Here is a 20,193-nt window from a genome sequence, read left to right as displayed (position 1 = left end):
AGTTAGAAACACGGTAATGCACAGGCAGATCCAAATTTTATGCAACTTCATTGATTTGCTGGAGAATTTTGAACGGTCCTATGTATTTGGGTAATTACTTTCTACCTCCCTCAGGAAACCTGAAGTCCTGGGTTGACAGCCACACTCGGTCCCCGGGGAGGTGGGTAGGGGTGTCACCTCTATGGCGACCCGCCATCCTTTTGTGTCGGTGGAGGACGTTCTCAATCTGCTGATGGGTCTGTTCCCAGACATGCTTGCTCTGTTGCATCCAACTGTCCACAGCCAGGTTGTCAGAAGGCATGGCCGACCATGGCATTAAGGGAGGTTGGTAACCCAGCATGCACTGAAAGGGTGTGAGGCCTGTAGCAGAGCTGATTAATGAGTTTTGGGCTATTTCGGCCCAGGGCAAATAGTCTGACCTGGGTTTTCATAACAGTATAGTCTCAAAAACTGTCCCAGTTCCTGGTTAACCCCCTCACATTGACCATTAGACTGGGGGTGGTAACTGGAAGTGAGGCTGTTAATCCCCAGTCTCTCAAAGAAAGCAGACCAGACATGTGAAGTGAATTGGGGCCCTCAATCGGACATGATATCTTTTGGGATACCAAATAGACGAAACACATGATTAAAAAGGGTCTCCGCTGTCTGAAATGCAGTGGGTGTGCTAATGAAGGGAACAAATCTAACTCCACGTGAGAACCTATCTACAATGGTCAGAATGACTGTGAAATTCTGTGAGGAGGGCAGGTCAGTGACAAAGTCTACCACTACATGTGACCATGGACGAGAAGGTACAGGCAAGGGCATGAGTTTACCAGCAGAGAGGGTTTGGGGTGTTTTACATTTAGAGCAGGTGGTGCACGAGGAGACAAACCTATGGATATCGGATAGCATTCTCCGACCAATATCTGCCAGATAACTGGTGCGTACGTGTCTCACCAGGATGGCCAGATGACAGAGAGGAATGGGCCCAGGTAATTAACTTATCCCTGCATTGAGTGAGTACATATTTACTTCCTATGGGACAGGACTCCAGGACAGGAGTGACAGATAGATGAAGAGATCAATTGAGAACTATTTCCCATCTAATGGGGGTGACAAACAGATGGGGGTAGGACGTTGACCACCTCCGAGGAGGCTTCAGGACTGGGATATATGTGAGACAGAGTGTTTGCTTTAGTATTACGGGAACCGGGGTGATAAGAGATGGAAAAATTGAACCGGGAAAAGAAGAGGGACCACCGGGCCTGACGAGGGTTGAGCCATTTAGCTGACTAAATATTCTAGGTTTTTATGATCTGTTAACACGAGGAAGGGATGCGTCATTCCCTCTAGCCAATGGCACCACTCTTCGAGAGCTAATTTCATAGCCAGCAATTCTCTATCCCCGATACTGTAATTATGTTTGGCAGGGGTCAGTTTGTGGGAGTAGAAGGCGATGGGATGTAGTTTACAGAGGTCACCTATGCGCTGGGACAGCACCGCCCCAGTGCCTACCTCAGAAGCATCCACCTCCACCACGAAAGGCTGAGTGGGATCAGGATGGGGGCAGAGGTGAAGGCTACCTTTGAGGTCTTCAAACGCCTCCTGTTCCCAGGGGTTCCACAGGAGTCTCTTGGTCTTTCCCTTCAATAAGGTGGTAAGGGGAGCTGCGAGACTGCTGAAGTTACAAATGAAACGACTGTAAAAATTAGCAAACCCAAGAAATCGTTGGAGCTCCTTCATGGATGTAGGGACGGGCCAAGTTGTTATGGCTCTCGCTTTCTCATCATCCATCATCCATAATGACACCTTCTGGACTGATGACATAACCTAAGAAGGAGGTAGAAGGGAGATGAAACTCACACTTCTTTAACGAACTGATTCTCAAGCAGACGCGTGAGGACGGAACAGACATGACAAATATAGGTTTCAAGATTCGGGGAGTAGCTCAAGATATCGTCGATGTATGCAATGACATATTTGCCAAGCATGTCCCGGAGTACATCATTAACTCTAGTGGTGAGAAATGCTGTTTTCCATTCGTCACCTTCCTTTATACAGACTAGGTTATAAGCACTTCTTAAATCAAGTTTCGTAAAGATATGTGCTCCATGAAGTTGTTCTAGCGATACAGGAACTAAGGGCAATGGGTAGGAATATGGTTTCATGACTTGGTTTAACCCACGACAGTCAATGCAGAGCCTAAGTCCCCCGTCTTTCTTGCTGACAAAAAAAAGAACCCTGCAGCATCAGGGGAAGTAGAAGGACAGATGAAACCCTGTTGTAAGGTCTCCTGAATATACTCCTCCATAGCTCTCTCCTCTGCCTGAGTAAGTGGGTAAACCCTAGATTTAGGAGGGACCGCACCATCTAGTAACTCAATAGAACAGTCATATTCTCTATGAGGGAGAAGTTTGGTAGCATTCTTTTTACTAAACACTTCTAGTAAATCACTGTATTCGGGGGGCACAGAAACTATGACATTGTCATTGGGGTTTTCTATATTGGTAGACGACACCAGAGTTGTGGGAAGCGTGAGACAATGATCATAACGTTAACTGGACCATGAGAGTACTTCCTTGTCAGACCAGGATATGATGGGGTTATGTTTTCTGAGCTAAGACAAATCTAAAATAATTGCATACTCAAGCGTTTAGTCCAAAAAACAAAACTTTTCAGAATGCAAAGCATTGACAGTCATATTAATGGGTTTCATGACCTGGGTAACAAGTTCCTCTCCAACTGGATCCCCATCGACAGCTGTCAGTCTCAGTGGTGACTCCAATGGCTCCACGGGAATCTGGAGTTGCTCCACCAGCTTGGCATGGATAAAATCTAGCTCAGCTCTGGAATCAATGAGTTCTGAAAACACACAGACAGACTGAGGGCAGTTAACTGTCACAGGCAGGAGGAAGGACTTGGAGACCAACCCCTTAGTGGGTGCACTCACCATATTAGTGCTTTCCCAGGGTCAGTGCCAAAGTTCTGCATCATTGGATTTGACAGTCACTTAGGAGGTGACCCACAGCTCTGCAATAAAGACAGTCCTTCGTGGAGACGTTGTTGCCTCTCCTCTGCAGACAAACAGAAGAAGTCACACTGCATGAGCTCGGGGGTTTCTGGCTCCTTAGGAGTCCGGGTCAGTGGTGAACACGGGCGACAAGGAGCCAGTGCAGCAGCTGGAGTCATAGGAGATCTACGCAGACCTCTCCCATGCTACAGTTGGTCCAGGCAAATGGCGAGGGGAAAAAAATTAAAAATAATCAGCCTCTCGAGGGAAAGACTGTCGTCCTTGCATGCCATTTTCGCTAGTATGTCAGGGTTCAAACCATTGCGAAATGTTACCAGTAACGCTGGCTCATTCCAACCACTCCCAGCCGCAAGAGTGCGAAATAACAAGGCGTAGTCCAACACTGAGCGATTACCCTGATGTAAACAGGTGAGTAATTCCCCTTGAGAGCGACCCTCATTGGCGTGATTGAAAACAGCGTTGAATTCTTTAATGAAATTGTCGCAAGTGTCGAACTGGACAATGGGCCAAACTGCAGTAGCCCAATCTAAGGCCTTGCCCATAAGGCAAGAAATCACAAAAGAAATGCAAGCCTTGTCTGAGCTCTGGGGGGGGAATTCAAAAATAAATAAATAAAAGAACACTGCAACAAAAATCTCTTACACTGATTAGGTGAGCCATCAAATTTCTCCAGCTTGCTGACAACAAATGAACAGGTACATACCGTGGGGGGAGCAGCCTGGTTAGTGACCATAAGTGTGCTGGGTGGGCTGAGTCGTTGGAGTTGGGTTGTGATTTCTTTCATGCTTTCGGTGATCTGTACTAACTGTTTTTGCTGCTCACCCTGCTGCTGAGTAAGATTCTGGTTGGACTGGGTCATGGAGTCGAAACGCTGGTGATGTTATCCAAGCATCTGTCCTTGACCGATAAGCGCCACCTGTAGCTCCATGTAATCCGCTGTCTGCATGTCGGCACAGTATTCTGTAACGCGGCTGTGACAGTGAGAGAAGAAAATGTATGGTAAGACAATACAGGGAATCAGGCCAGGTCAATACAGGGAAATCCAACAAAGTAGTGAGGGCTAGACAAATCGAGGTCATGAAACAGGCAATAGTCCAAGAACTGGAAATCAGGAAAACACAGGCAAGATAAACACAGGGGCTAGGCAAATCGGAGTCGAGAAACAGGTGAAGATCGAGAAACCGGGAAGCGAGAGAAATTAGCAGATGGGCTAGGCAAAACAGGAAGAAACCAGAAAGCAAAATGAATGAATGAAAGAATGAACCCTTTATTATCACTAGTCACAACTACCAGCGAAATTGACCATCAACCTGTCCTTACATACAGGCCAGGAAGACAGGGATGAAAAGAAAAAATACAGAGTAACATGAGGAGAGGGGACGAGAAAAAAAGCAACCCCCACACTATGCTCCTGTGAAGAGTACAGTGTGGGAACATTAAAAAATCACCTCAGCACATGAGCACAAAATAACACAAGTACACTTTACATGAAAACTCAGGACTTGGGGGGGCGATCAGGGGTGGGGGGTAAGGGGAGGAGGGGAGGAGGTAGCGGTAACCCAGCGCAAGCAAGCAGCCATCCGCTCCTGCAGCCATGATGGCGCTGGTCACGCACCCGCTTGTCACACTGGGGGTGAAGCAGTGACCGCGGAAAGAGGGGGGAGGAATACGAGAGAGTCTAACAGCAGTGACCTCCAGAGGGAATTGTTGTCCCAGCAACGGCCTTGGCCAAGGCCAGTGCTGTCTGAGGGAGCCGAAAACAGATAAGATTGGGCATTCTGGTCTCTCGAATCCATTTTCTTCTGCAAAGCCGAAAGCTTCTCCATGATGTTATCCATGTTGCGGTTCAAGTTCTAATAGCCACGGTCTGAGTGCCGACAGCTCTGCCCACTACTTCAATCATGTCGGGCAGCTTTATGGGGCTTTGAACAGCTGTCACCATTTTCTGATTTCCTCGATAAACCAGGGCAATGCCTAATCCAATCAGCAAAAGTCCTGTAATCATGGTTCCGAATAGGTAGATGTCTTCAATGTCCTCCACAGAAAGAACCACCAGGCACACGACCCGCCACCACTCCCACAAGGGATCCATTGTGTAGCCAGCTGTGAACGTTCCGGCAGGACAGGCTGATTCCCCCGAACTCAGGCTTCTCATCGAGAAGATTGTGTCAATTGCATGAAGAGACCAGTTTATCAATTCCATGGTTTTTAGTTTGGAGAGCAGTGCGGAGAGAGTCTCTCAAAAGTATAGACACTAGACAGACGAGACAGCAGAAGCAGGAAAGATGAGGGAAGAGAGAGGCAGAGAATGCAACCGCCTTCTGCGAGAGCACAGAGAAGAAGCTCTGTGTATGGGTCATACACAGAAAAGCAATCAGAAATATAAATGCTCAGTAGGCTCACAGAAATGTGGAAGCAATACTGTGCAATGAAGAAAACAAACAGAGGGGTATAAATACAGACATAAACAAAAAGGTACAGGTGATGACAATTAGAACAAAGGGGAGCCACTCCTAGGAAGTGGCTCCGGGTTGGCTGATGGAGTGCACATGGTAGTGTCAGGTGTGTGAGTGGGATTGTGGGAAGTGGAGTCCAGAGCGTTAGGTGAGCCCAGGAGCGTGACACATGCCAGCTATGGTCAGCTTTACAAATTGTGCAATTCACAACCTTTTTTCCAGAGTTTAGTGTGAAATGCTCCTGCACAATGGACGGTGTTTTGTCTTTGAAGCTGCCATTGTGCTTTTGTTAACTACTCTCCAGTTAGCGTTAATGTCAAAGGATTCTGAATTAGTGCGAAAAACACACGTGATGATGTCACCAACCAATCAACTATTAAATTAGTTGGTAACTAGTCTAAGTTGGTCATTGGTTTTAGTCTACTAACTCAATTAATCATTGCACCCCTAGTAATTAATTAACTAACTAACTAGTTTTATATATATATATTAGGGCCGTCAAACGATTAAAAAATTTAATCGCGATTAATCTCAGGATTTCATATAGTTAATCGCGATTAATCGCTTTTTTTTAAATCTATGTAAATGAATAAGGCTTTTAAAGTGAAATGTTACAATTAAAATGGTGAACACATTTTATGCTAAAAGTACTTGTTAAAAACTGCTGGGACAAGAGAAAATGGTAAGGGAGTTTATTCACTCACATACTAGGCAGTACTGAACATAAAATCCAATTTTGTGTTTTGTGTGATGGATTAGGGAGCTGTAGTCTCAAATATAAAACATGTAGTCACATACTACTGTGTCTCAGTTCAGACATGTGTGACAAAAGAAAATAAAAATGAAATAAAACTTCAAATGTGCTGGAGTTGTATTCAGTCACAGCCTATAGGACTTCACAGTGCTGTGCAAACAAAAATAAATTGCAGTTGGACTTCAATAAAGACATTTTAGTGTCATATCACAGTGCTACAGCATACTGAAATATCACTTTACAAAAGTATTTTAGAACTACAAAGTGCATACCAAAACCAACTCAATCACACTCTTCTTTTGAAATGAAACTTCCCGTTTAACAGACCTTTCTCCATAGACATATAAACATAGACGCCGCATTGAGCTGGCGGCCCTGTTGCTGGGATACGTCAGAGTGTCCGCCATATTTGATGTGGCAAATCTTCCCCGTAAACCAATGCAAGTAAATGGACTGAACTTCATAAAGCCCCTTTCTACAATAATATTTAACTCGATGCCTTTTATTCACCCATTAAGACACACACGTATATATTTGGGAAACAAACAGGCATCAAAACAACATATATAACTTTTAATGTGATGGTTATAAATAGTGTGCAAAATACCCTGTACACTGCAAACTAGTGACAGATACACGATAGATAGCTCAGGTAAGCTAATCAGTCAGCATACCGTAGCAAGCTACCAAAACCTGAGGCCACAATAACCAACCTACAAGACTGAATATGATAAATGATGGAAATAGTGGAAAAACTGGAAATAGTGAATGAAAATTTAAAAAAACTGTTTTATTTATTGAGTCACCACACAGACCTACTCTCGTTGAATAAAGTGAGCTGAATGAGTGCCAAACTGAGTTCGGCCAGGTTCTAACGTCATACCGAAACAAAATACATCACTGATTCCTTCACATTCAGAAAGGTTAAAAACATTCATCATACGTTCAAAAACGTTCATCATAGTGTGGCACTGTATTATCTAATTCTCACTGCTTATAACTATACACCTACCCGGTGGAGATGAGCTGGGAAACTGAAAACTGAAGGAACAGTATTGAAAAGTATTTTTCCAGTCTCACCTGTGAAAGGTAATCCCATGTGATCTCGTTTGGACGGTAAACCTGTTGGTACAGTTAAACGCAGCACATGAATGAGGCATCTTTATTCTCGGCTACTGTCTAGACGCTATACCAGAGACGGTTGAAGAATCTCCACTTTGCCACATCCAATATAGCGGCGAGGATGACGTATGATTCTATGCAGAATGCGGCGTCTATGTTTGTATGTCTATGCCTTTCTCCATCACTCACACTTACTCTTATTGAAGCAGCATGCAACAAGCCTCAACAGGAACTACGGGTGACTCGCAGGGCCAAATTAGAATTTGCGTTAACGGCACTATTTTTTTTAATCGCAAGAGATTGAGATTATCGCGTTAACTTTGACAGCCCTAATATATATATATATATATATATATATATATATATATATATATATATACACACTACCGTTCAAAAGTTTGGGGTCACTTTGAAATTTCCTTATTTTTGAAAGAAAAGCACTGTTCTTTTCAATGAAGATCACTTTAAACTAATCAGAAATACACTCTATACATTACTAATGTGGTAAATGACTATTCTAGCTGCAAATGTCTGGTTTTTGGTGCAATATCTACATAGGTGTATAGAGGCCCATTTCCAGCAACTATCACTCCAGTGTTCTAATGGTACAATGTGATTGCTCATTGCCTCAGAAGGCTAATGGATGATTGTACAAGGAACAAGGTACAATCATGTTAGCACAGCTGAAAACAGTTTAGCTCTTTAGAGAAGCTATAAAACTGACCTTCCTTTGAGCAGATTGAGTTTCTGGAGCATCACATTTGTGGGGTCGATTAAATGCTAAAAATGGCCAGAAAAATGTCTTGACTATATTTTCTATTCATTTTACAACTTATGGTGGTAAATAAAAGTGTGACTTTTCATGGAAAACACAAAATTGTCTGGGTGACCCCAAACTTTTGAACGGTAGTGTGTGTGTGTATATATATATATATATATATATATATATATATATATATATATATATATATATATAAATCACATACACACACCAATCAGCCATAACATTATGACCACTGACAGATGAAGTGAATAACATTGATTATCTCATTACAACAGCACCTGTCAAGGGGTGGGATATATTAGGCAGCAAGAGAACAGTCAGTTCTTGAAGTTGTGTTGGAAGCAGGAAAAATGGGCATGCGTAAGGATCTGAGCGACTCAGACAAGGGCCAAATTGTGATGGCTGAGTCTGAGCATCTCCAAAATGGCACATCTTGTGGGGTATTCCCGGTATGCAGTGGCTAATACCTACCAAAAGTGGTCCAAGGAAGGACAACCGATGAACTGGTAACAGGGTCATGGGTGTTGAAGGCTTATTGATTTGCATGGGGCATGAAGGCTAGCCCATATGGTCCAATCCCACAGACAAGCTACTGTAGCAAGTGTTCTAGGTGGGTGGAGCACAGAAGCATGACAGGCCAGAACTGAGTTCTCAAAAACTCGTTTATTGTAGCTTTTCAGCTTTTAACTATACACATACACACACGCATGTACACAAGTATCCAGGTTGGGGAGTAGCTCCCTTCCTCCACTCTCTCTCTCCTCTTATAGGGTGCGGTCACTGAGGAAGACACACAAACACAGGTTAATTCCTGTCAGGTGCAGTGATTCCACCACTTACCTTCCCTGACTCCGCCCTCCATTCACAGACCGACGCTTGACCACACCCCCACTGCCACATACCCCACCGACTGACTCAGGCTGGGGAGCTGTCCAGCCTGCAGCTGACTCCGCCCCCCCCTTGACGGGAGAGGAAGTCCGCCACAACCATCTGTGCCCCCGACCTGTGGACCACCTCGAACTTAAACGGCTGGAGTGCCAGATCCCAACGGGTGATCTGCGCGTTGGCATCCTTCATGCGGTGGAGCAACTGCAGGGGTGCGTGGTCCGACCAGAGGGTGAAAGGGCATCCCAGCAGATAGTAGCAGAGGGTGAGGACTGCCCACTTGATGGCGAGGCATTCCTTCTCTATGGTGCTGTACCTGCCCTCGCTCACCGACAGCTTGCGGCTGATGTACAGCACTGGACGGTCCTCCCCCTCCACCTCCTGGGACAGAACAGCCCCCAGCCCTCTGTCTGATGCGTCTGTCTGTAAAACAAAGGGGAGAGAAAAGTCAGGGGAGTGTAACAGTGGCCCCCCACACAGTGCAGCCTTTACCTTAGAGAAAGCCTGCTGGTATTGCTCCGTCCACTGGACCAGATCTGGTGCTCCCTTTTTAGTGAGATCAGTCAACGGGCTGGTGACGTCCGAATAATTAGCTATAAACCTACGATAGTAGCCAGCCAGCCCCAGGAACTGTCTCACCCCCTTTTTGGTCTTGGGCCTCGGGCAGGCCGCAATTGCTGCTGTCTTATTGATTTAGGGACGCACCTGCCCATTGCCCAAGTGGAAGCCTAGATACCGTACTTCCACCCACCCAATCGCACACTTGTTCGGGTTGGCTGTGAGCCCCGCTCGCCTCAGCAACCCCAGGACAGCCCTCAGGTGTTTTAGGTGCCGCGGCCAGTCATTACTGTAAATAATAATATCATCTAGGTATGCGGCCGCATAGGTGGCGTGGGGGTGGAGCACCCTATCGATAAGCCGCTGGAATGTAGTGGGTGCCCCAAACAGCCCAAACGGAAGTGTGACGAACTGGTGTAAGCCAAACGGTGTGGAAAAGGCCATTTTCTCTCAGGATAGTGGAGTCAAGGGGATCTGCCAGTATCCCTTTGTCAAATCCAGTGTCGAATAAAAACAAGCCATGTCTAGTCGATCGAGCAACTTGTCAATATGAGGCATTGGGTACGCGTCAAATTTAGACACCGTGTTGACTTTTCTATAGTCTACACAGAACCAGACCGACCCGTCGGCCTTGGGAACCAAGACCACCGGACTGCTCCAGTCACTGTGGGACTCCTCAACGATGCCCATTTCAAGCATGGCCTCAAGTTCTTCCCGAACCACCTTTTTCTTGTGTTCGGGCAGTCTGTAAGGGTGGCTGCGCACTACTACCCCCGGGGGCGTCTCAATGTGGTGTTCTATGAGGTGGGTGCAGCCGGGCAGGGGTGAGAACACGTCAGAAAATTCTGTTTGCAACCGGGCAACCTCCGCGAGCTGGGTCGGGGAGAGGTGGGCTCCACAGGGGACTGGAGCGGTGAGTGATGCCGATTTTCCCTTTTGAACCTCCGGCCCCAGCTCCGCCTTCTCTGGAACCACCGACACCAGCACCACGGGGACCTCCTCGCGCCAACGTTTTAACAGATTGAGGTGGTATATCTGTAACGCCCCACCCCTGTCCGTTTGCCTCACCTTATAGTCGACGTCCCCGACTCGCCATGTGACCTCAAAGGGTCCTTGCCACCTGGCGATTAATTTAGAGCTCAACGTGGGCAACAACATGAGTACTTTGTCTCCCGGTGTGAATTCCCTAAGGCGCGTGCCCCTGTTGTACAGGCGGACTTGACGTTCTTGAGCCTGCCGCAGATTCTCCTGGGTTAGGTGTGTGAGTGTGTGGAGTTTTGCACGCAGGTCAATAACGTATTGAATTTCATTTTTGCTCGGGGAAGGTCCCTCCTCCCAATTTTCCCGCAGCACATCTAGGATGCCACGCGGCTTATGCCCATATAATAATTCGAACGGGGAGAACCCCGTGGAGGCTTGTGGGACCTCTCGCACTGCAAAAAGCAGGGGCTCGAGCCATTTATCCCAGTTATGTGCATCCTCGCTTACAAATTTTTTAATTATGTTTTTGAGGGTGCGATTAAACTGTTCGACTAAGCCATCTGTGGATGATAAATGCTGGTGCGGATTAGCTTGATTCCCAGTAACCCATACAGTTCGCGCAATGTGCGTGACATAAACGTAGTGCCCTGATCAGTCAGAATCTCTTTGGGAATTCCGACTCAGGAGATGACGTGGAAGAGTGCTTCCGCAATACTACATGCGGAGATATTGTGAAGCGGCACTGCTTCCGGGTATCGCGTTGCATAGTCCACCAGAACTAAAATAAAGCGATACCCTCATGTTGACCGATCTAATGGCCTGACGAGATCCATCCCAATTTTTTCGAATGGGGTCTCGATTAATGGTAGAGGGCGCAAAGGCGCTTTTGGGATGGCCGCTGGATTTACTAACTGGCATTCGCAGCATGCTGTACACCACCTACGGACATCGCCGCGAATCCTTGGCCAATAGAACTGGGCCATTATTTGGGCTAGTGTCTTATCCTGCCCTAAGTGTCCAGCCATGGGATTAAAGTGAGCTGCCTGGAATACCAATTCCCGGCGGCTCTTTGGGATCAAAAGTTGGGTTATTTGTTCCTTAGTCTGAGTGTCCTGCGTCACTCGGTATAACCTATCCTTAATAATGGAAAAATAGGGGAAGGACGGGGTGGTGTTTGGCTGGAGCGTTTGACCATCGATTACTCTCACTTGGTCAAACGCATGCCGCAGAGACTCGTCTCGCGATTGCTCTAACGGAAAATCCGCAAGGGATTCACCGAGAGAGGGAGGAGGGGCCTGCTGCTCCTCACTCTGATGCGGTGACGACGTAGACGGCTCTGTGACAGCTGCTCTCACCAATCCCACACCGGGACCTCCCCCGCTGAACTACGGCAGGACCCACTCTTCACTAAGTGCATCATTAAATCCTGAAATCCCAGCCAATCAGTCCCCAAAATTATCGAGTGGGTAAGGCGAGGATTAACCACCGCCTGTACTCTAAATTTCTCCCCTCGAAACAGAATGTGGACCGACACTAAAGGGTAGTTGTGAACATCCCCGTGCACACACAACACCTTCACCAAATGTGCTCTCCCCAATGCCTCGTCTTGCACCAGGCTTTGGTGGATTGAGGTCTGATTACAGCCGGAGTCCACCAAAGCTTGATACGTATCCCCTTGGATACTCACCAGTATGCGATACGCTCCGGCCCGATCGAGGGCGGTTCCTGGCGCATCGGGGATCCGAACCACTGCGCCCACCTCCATTGCCGAGCACTGATGCTGGAGGTGCCCTGGCTCCCCGCAGCGCCAGCACACTGGCCCAGGCTCTCTCTCTGCACCGGTGTTCTGGATATCACTCACCTGAGGGGGGGAAGACACAGACACAGAAGGAGGAAATGGTAGGACACCGCGGGTGTGGCGGGCCGGCTGGAGTGAAGCCAGCCCCCGCCTCCATGGTGGGGGAATGGGGTGAGGGCAAGGAACAGAAGGGGAGGGAGAGGGGAGGGGAGAAGGGGAGACGCTGTCCTGCCATTGGAACAGCCGCCATATGGTCCTCCGCCAGCTCAATGGCCTGATCCAGCGATGCCGGGCGATGGAACTGGACCCACTCCGCGGTTCCTTCCGGAAGTCGAGCGACGAACTGCTCCAGTGCCATCAGATCGATGATTTCCTCGGCGTCACGGTTGTCGGCCTTCAGCCACCAGCAGCAGGTGTCCCGGAGTTGCTGGCCAAACGCGAATGGCCGGCCGACCTCCTCCAGGCACAGCGCACGGAAGCGCTGCTGCTGCTGCTCCGGAGTGCGACCCACGCACTGGAGGACGGCCCTGCGGAGGTCCGCGTAGACCAGCCGGCTATCGGCGGGGAGCTGTAGCGTGGCCAGCTGCGCCTCGCCCGTGAGCAGGGGGAGGAGGTGCACCACGCGCTGTTCCACCAGCCAACCCCACGCCTCTGCTGCCTGCTCAAAGAAAGCGAGGAAGGCCTCGGGGTCGTCGTGCGGGCCCATCTTCGTTAGGGTGAGGTGGGGAGGGCCCGCGGCAGTGGAGGTGGTGGACCCCACTGACGCGAGTAGGTACCGGAACCCCTGGCGATCTTCCTGCTGCGCCAGCACCAGGGCCTCGAACCTTTGCTCCTGTTCCTTCCGGAGGGCGACCAGCGCCTGGTGCTGGCTTTGTTGGGCCGTGGCGAGGGCATGGATCAGGTCCTTGAAGAGAGAGGACTCCATGGGGCTGTTCTCTCCAGCGCTCCGTTCCCGGGTTTCGGCACCACTGTAGCAAGTGTTCTAGGTGGGTGGAGCACAGAAGCACGGCAGGCCAGAACTGAGTTCTCAAAAACTCGTTTATTGTAGCTTTTCAGCTTTTAACTACACACTTACACACACACACGCACACAAGTATCCAGGTTGGGGAGTAGCTCCCTTCTTCCGCTCTCCCTCTCCTCTTATAGGGCGCGGTCACTGGGGAAGACACACAAACACAGGTTAATTCCCGTCAGGTGCAGTGATTCCGCCACTTACCTTCCCTGACTCCGCCCTCCATTCACAGACCAACGCTTGACCACGCCCACGCTGCCACAAGCACAAACTGCTGAAAAAGTTTATGCTGACACCTTTCTATTTTAGCCAGCATTAACTTTTTCAGCAGTTTGTGCTACAATATAGTGCTACAGAACTTCTGGGCAGGATGTTTCAAAATCTTATTGTATCAACAAACTTTTTACAATCACAGTGGCATGTCATGTCTGTCATAATCTTATGACATGTTTATCATAATCTTAGGATCACTACAGATATTTTCATGATATATTTATCAAACCAATCAACAAAAAAAAATCCACCAGACAAGCGCAGTAGACAGTCCAAAATGAAAAGAGAATTAGATGTTCTGTGCTGTAAGTCATTTCTCTTATAAAATGAGCTGCCATAACACTGCCATGCCATAACACTGCATCAACCATGTTTGACAGATGATGTGGCATACTTTGGATAATGAGCCCTTCTTTTTCTTTTCCATACTCTTCTCTTCCCATCATTCTGGTACAGTTCTGGACTTCTAGCCTCTCTGCTTGAATGTTACCAGTGGTTTGCATGTTTACATAACCCTCTGAATTTACATTCAGGAAGGTATCTCTTGATAGTAGACTTTGACGATGATATGCCTACTTCCTTGAGAGTGTTCTTGACTTGGCCAGATGTTCTGAAGGGATTTTTCTTCTCTAAGGAAATGATTCTGCGATCCACATTAGTTGTCTTCTGTCGTTTTCCAGACCTTTTGGTGTTTCTGAGCTCGCTAGTGCATTCCTTCTTTTTAAGAATATGCCAAAGTGTTGATTTGCCCACTCCTAAAGTTTCTGCTATCTCTCTGTTAGGCTTGTGGGTGGGTTTGTCCCCCCCAGCCTAACAATGGCTCCTTCACTTGCATTGATACATCTTTGGACTGCATGCTGAGAATTACCATAAACAGCTACCAAATGCAAATGCAGCACTTGGAATCAGCTCCTGACCTTTAATCTCCTTAGTTTGTCATGAAATAAAGAGGCCACACCTGACCATGAAACTGCTTATCAGTCATTTGTTCAGTTACTTTTGAGCCTGTGAAAATGGAGAAACTATGTAAAAATTGTTGTAATTCCTAAAGAGTTAATGCAGTATTTTTGTTAAACCACTTGACTTAAAGCTAAAAGTCTAAATATAAAAATAGTGGTTTTAGTATAATATTCAAATTATGGTGCCTCAAATGGTTAACCGAGTATTCTAATATTCATGCATATTCTTACTCCAAACTTGCAGTAGTGTGTAGAATATAGGAAAATCGTCGCAATGTACAGGGCAGTGCATCCCCAGTTAGAATGAAAATCCACAGCCATTTTCCACATTGGTTTTGATACTCCTGCACTATAGAGGGGTTTAGAACCTTAATAATTACTGAAATGTGTGTGTTTCTGTGTTTTATTACAGAAAAGCGCTACAGTCTGCGTAGTTCAGAATCTGGTCTGCTGGTCAGCTGTTTTGACATAGGAAGTCTCCTCATTGTCGTCTTCATCAGCTACTTTGGTGGACGGGGACGGAGGCCACGCTGGCTTGCCATAGGGGGAATGGTCATTGCTGTGGGTGCTGCACTCTTTTCTTTCCCTCACTTCATCTCTCCACCTTATCAGCTGGAGCAGCTGAACACTACACGACGGGGGGAGGGGCTCTGCACCATTATCAATAGCAGCAGGAGAGAGGGGCCAGAGGCATGTCCACGAGACCAGGAAGACAGTGAGCATGCTCTGTATGTGGCACTGTTTATTTGTGCTCAGATTCTGATTGGCATGGGGTCCACACCCATCTACACTCTTGGACCCACCTACTTGGATGATAATGTGAAAAAGGAGAATGCATCTCTTTACTTGGGTGAGAAACACAAATGTCTTAAGTAGTTTTTTTTTGTTGCTGAATTCCTTTTTGATTTTGACTGGTCAGTAATGGGTTATGATTTGGGTGGTGCAGTGGTTAGCACTGTTGCCTTACAGCAAGAAGTTTCCGGGTTCGAACCTTATGGCAACCGGGGGCCTTTCTATGTGGAGTTTGCATGTTCTCCCTGTGTCTGCATGGGTTTCCTCCGAGCTCAAAGACATGCAGATTAGTCAAGTTTATTTGTATAGTGCTTTTAACAACAGACATTGTCACAAAGCAGCTTTACAGAAAATTAAAAACTTTTAAACATGAGCTAATTTTATCCCTAATTTATCCCCAATAAGCAAGCCTGTGGCGATGGTGGCAAGAAAAAACTCCCTCAGACAACATGAGGAAGAAACCTTGAGAGGAACCAGACTCAAAATGGATCCCATTCTCATTTGGGTGATAACAGATAGCGTGATTATAAATAACTCGCATCTGTAACAGTGTCCTATATAGTCATAAAGTATAATTGTGTAACCAGGAAAATCATTATAGTTTTAACATGAAGTCTGTTTTGTTGAAGTTATAAACTGTTCATTGATGGAAACTTGAGTGCAAAACTGTTCATGACAACTGCAGTCCTAAAGTTTGCAAGTCAACTGCAGTCCTCAGCCATAGATGCATTACTATAAGTGCTCAGAGCCATCTTCCAAGTGCGACTTTTGACTGTCCATATGGGGCCATCCTCCACAGGAGCAATGTGATGAGACTCGAGCCAAACATAGGGCATCAGGATGGATCAGGCAGGTCCAAGGAGCAGAAGAGGTCAGCATCAGTGGTGTCTCAGGATCTCAGGATCGACATGTAACTCAAGAGAGAGAGACAGTCAAAGGGAAGAGGTGGGGTGGGGGCACAGATTGTTAGGTATGCCCAATGTCACCTAAAGAGTAAGAACAGTACAGTGGTACCTCGGGTTACGAACTTAATTCGTTCTTTGACTCCGTTCGCGAACCGAAAAGTTTGTGAGCCGAATTAATTTTTCCCATTGAATTTAATGCAAATCCAATGAATCCATTCACCGGCCCCAGAAACATAGTTTTTTTGTAACTTTTTATGGGTTTACGTGTGGAAAAAATACAAAAAGTAATTAAAGATAACCTTAATTATAGAAAAATACAGTAATACTCAAAACATAATAATTGTACAGTACACTTTACCTTTGTGGTTGATAGTTGCTGGCACATGTGGATGGAGGAGGAGGAGCACTAACACTTTTCACTTTCTTGGGAGCCATAATGAGGATTAATTTAATGCAAAAAGCAAAAAAGAAATCATATCAACACAACGCAATGACGAACAATGTTCACAGTGCACCACCTTGAGTACAACTGTTGCTGCTGCATGCCTCACGTGGTGCGGAAGCCTGCCAGTTTGTGCGTTTGTGCATCAAAGCATCGTTCGCGAATCGAAGCAAATTTTGTTCGGAAATGGTTTTTATAGCCCAATTTGTTCATGAATAGGGACGTTCATGACCTGAGGTTTGACTGTATACATTTTGCACTGAGTGCAAGCAGGGACTCTGGCAAGACTAGCTATGATAGCATAACTAAAAGGGGAGAGTCAGAAGGTAGCACAGTCATGAGGGAGCCCTGGGACATAAAGCAGCCAGCCACTACTTTGTCAACAAACCAGACTGAATGTGTGAGAGTAGGGGTGACAGCATCCATATGTCCCAGTTTACCAAAACACTCTATGCCTGAGGACCCGCCAGACCTACTCCTTTATCTGATAAAAACTACTAACAAATGGCTTGACTAAGGCTACATCCACACGACAACGGCAACGAGATGTTATTAAAAAAAATATCGCGTCCACATGGGCAACGGATCAGTAAAATATCAGGTACATATGGCAACGCAACGCTTGCTGAAAACGATGCAATACACATGCCACACCTCTAGGGGCGCTGTAAGACGGTCCCTTCGGAGACACCAGAACAATAGAAGTAGTAAGGACGCATGCGCATAAACTATTATGCGTGAGACTTCATATTAGCCACAAAGTCAGAAAAATCTGTTTGTAAAATTACATTATAATGACCAAATACAATGAAAAGTATATCTATTTTAAGTTCGTTTCTTAAGACAAGGATTTTTAAGATGTTACCTTGTTGACAGTTTCGGCGAGAATCTTCCGCCTTCTTCAAAACAGTCACCAGATGTCGAGTGGTGACGTGTCTTATCAGCTGATGTTACGCTATGGAGGCGTGAACGTCCCGCCAAATTTGACAGGTAGTTCACGCCTCCTGCTGTCAGGTCGCTCCTCCAGGACTGCGCTCCAGGTGTGTGACAGCGCGTACGCTCCCTCATCCCGGTTCATCGTCCTCTGTGCCCGCTTGCGTATCTCCACTGCCTCTAAAATCCAACGCTGGTATCTATTTTCTTCAGCGCGAATGACTCTGGCCTCTTCCCAATTCATTATATGATTATGTCGTTTGCAGTGGTCTGATATGGCTGATTTTAAGTTTTCTTGGTTTGCTTTTTCTTTTTCGGATCTTGTGAGTCTTTTTGTTGTTTCTTTTTCACATTCTATTTGGTGTTCTTTCCTACGAGTATGGAAGCATCTGCCCGTTTCACCAATATAGACTTTATTACATGAACGGCAAGGGATTTCATAGATGACGTTGCATTTATTGTCCAGTTTTATTTTGTCTTTGGGGTGAACTAGCAGCTGTCGGAGGTTCTTGTATGGTTTGACCGGGGTGTTGATATGGTTTTTCCTCATGGATCGTTGGATGCGTTCTGTAGCTCCTTTTATGTATGTTAGTGTGACAAAGCCCCGGTTTGTTTTTTCGGTGTTTTTTCTTGTTTGTTTGTTTTTTTCCTTTATTTGTGTCTGTAATTTCCCTTTTCGGATTGCCCACAGTGGATCTTGGCAGTTATTTAATGCCTGTTGGATGTGTTGTTCCTCCTCCTGTCTGTCTTTCTCCTCCGTGATGTTCTGTGTTCGGTCGTATAGTGTTCTGATTACTGACATTTTGTGTGCGATGGGATGTTCAGATGTCCAGAGAAGATATTGGTCGGTGTGTGTAGGTTTTCTGTATGTTGTAATTCTAATGTTACCTTCTTCTGTGTGGTGTATTTTTAGGTCCAAAAAAGCTATTGTCTTGTCCGTTTCCTCTTCGTGTGTGAATTTGATTTTACCTGTCTTGTCTATGGAGTTTAGATGATCCGTGAGTTGTTGTGTGTGGCCTGTTTTGGTTATTTCAAGAATGTCATCAACGTATCTTTTCCAGAAAATGGGTTTGCAGTCGTCCGGTGCTGTTTCTATGGCTCGGGTTTCCAGATCCTCCATAAAAAAGTTGCATAGAGTGGCAGATAGCGGGTCCCCCATTGCAAATCCCTCTTTTTGTCTGTAAATTGTACCTCTGAATTGGAAATATGTGGAAGTGGAAATGAAATGCAATAGTTTTGTTATGTCCTGTGCTGTAAGTTTTGTGCGTTTTTTCAGGGTTCTGTCTGCTTTTAACCGGTTTTCTACTATGTTGAGTGTGTTTGTGACCGGTGTTTTTGTAAAGAGGGATATGACGTCATGTGATACAAAGATTTCATCCTTTTTTATCTTGATTTCCTTTAGTTCTTTCGCCAGTTGTTTTGAGTTTTTGCAGTGGTATTCCGTGAGTCCAAGGAGTGGTTTGATTATGTCTGCCAGTGTCTTGGAAAGGTTGTAAGTAACTGATCCTATACTGTCTACTATGGGTCTTAGTGGTGCTCCGGGTTTATGAATTTTCGGTGTGCCGTATATCCGGGGGGTGATGTCTGCTGTGGGGATGAGGTGGTTGTATGTTTGTTTATCGATTTTGTTTTCGTCCATTAACAGTTTGAGTAATAGTTTTAGTCTTTTTTTCTTTTCCTCCATCGGGTCTTTTTTGAGTATTTCATATGTGTTTGGGTCCGTGAGCATTTCATTCATTTGTTTTTCATATTGAATAGTGTCCAGGATAACCGTGGTCCTCCCTTTATCAGCCAGTAGTATTGTTATTTTCTTGTTCTTTGTGAGTGTTCTGATGGCTTCCATTTCCTGTTTAGTTGTGTTTCTGGGTGGCGGTTTAGCTGAGGTGAGGATGCCTGCTATTTCATTCCTTAATGCTGCCTTCTGTCCTTGGTCCTGTATCATGTTGCATGCTAGTTCCGTAGCCAATATGAATTCTTCATGTGGGATTTTATTTGGTGTAATGGCATAGTTTAGTCCCCGTGAGAGTATAATGCGTTCTGCTGTTGTTAGTGTGTGTTTAGACAGGTTGCAAATCCATTTTTCATTTATTTGCTTGTCCTTGCATTTATTTTGTTTCTTTTTGATAAGCCTATTTAGTTTTTTAATATGGCGTGTTTTTGTTTTTGAGAACTCTTGTTCTTGTATTATGTTCAGATGCTCTTCCATATTTTTTTCCATGTCACTGTTGAGTTTGAACCGGCGTTTGAAATCTTGTGTTCTTTGTGCTATTTCTGTATTTAAATTGTTGATTTTGTTTATCGTGCATCTAATTCTTTCTCTTACCAGAGTCATTCGCGCTTTTTCGATGGTCCTTTCCGCGTTTCTTGTTGGAATTGGATTTTTTATGTAGAGGCTTGCTGGAATGATGCCTTCATCCCGGCAGCGGAGATTGAAGCGGAGATGGTTTCTTTGTCGCGCCAGTTTTTTCTTTAGCTTTTCCAGGTAGCATACCTCTTTGGCACAATCTTCTCCATAATTTATTTTTA

The 20,193-nt window shown here is 45.9% G+C and overlaps 1 protein-coding gene across 1 annotated transcript in view; it reads left to right on the top strand.

Moving 5' to 3' along the window:
• Positions 1 to 20,193, top strand: part of LOC132871183 (solute carrier organic anion transporter family member 5A1-like) — a 114,782-nt gene that overhangs the window by 32,481 nt on the left and 62,108 nt on the right. The window contains exon 2 of the mRNA XM_060905289.1: positions 15,008 to 15,445. Coding sequence (XP_060761272.1) covers positions 15,008 to 15,445 — 438 coding nt within the window. The remainder of the gene's footprint in view (positions 1 to 15,007; positions 15,446 to 20,193) is intronic.

The sequence above is a fragment of the Neoarius graeffei genome, chromosome 23 (assembly GCF_027579695.1).
Source record: "Neoarius graeffei isolate fNeoGra1 chromosome 23, fNeoGra1.pri, whole genome shotgun sequence".
NCBI classification, from domain to species: Eukaryota; Metazoa; Chordata; class Actinopteri; order Siluriformes; family Ariidae; genus Neoarius; species Neoarius graeffei.
This window is presented reverse-complemented; position numbering and strand designations above follow the sequence as displayed.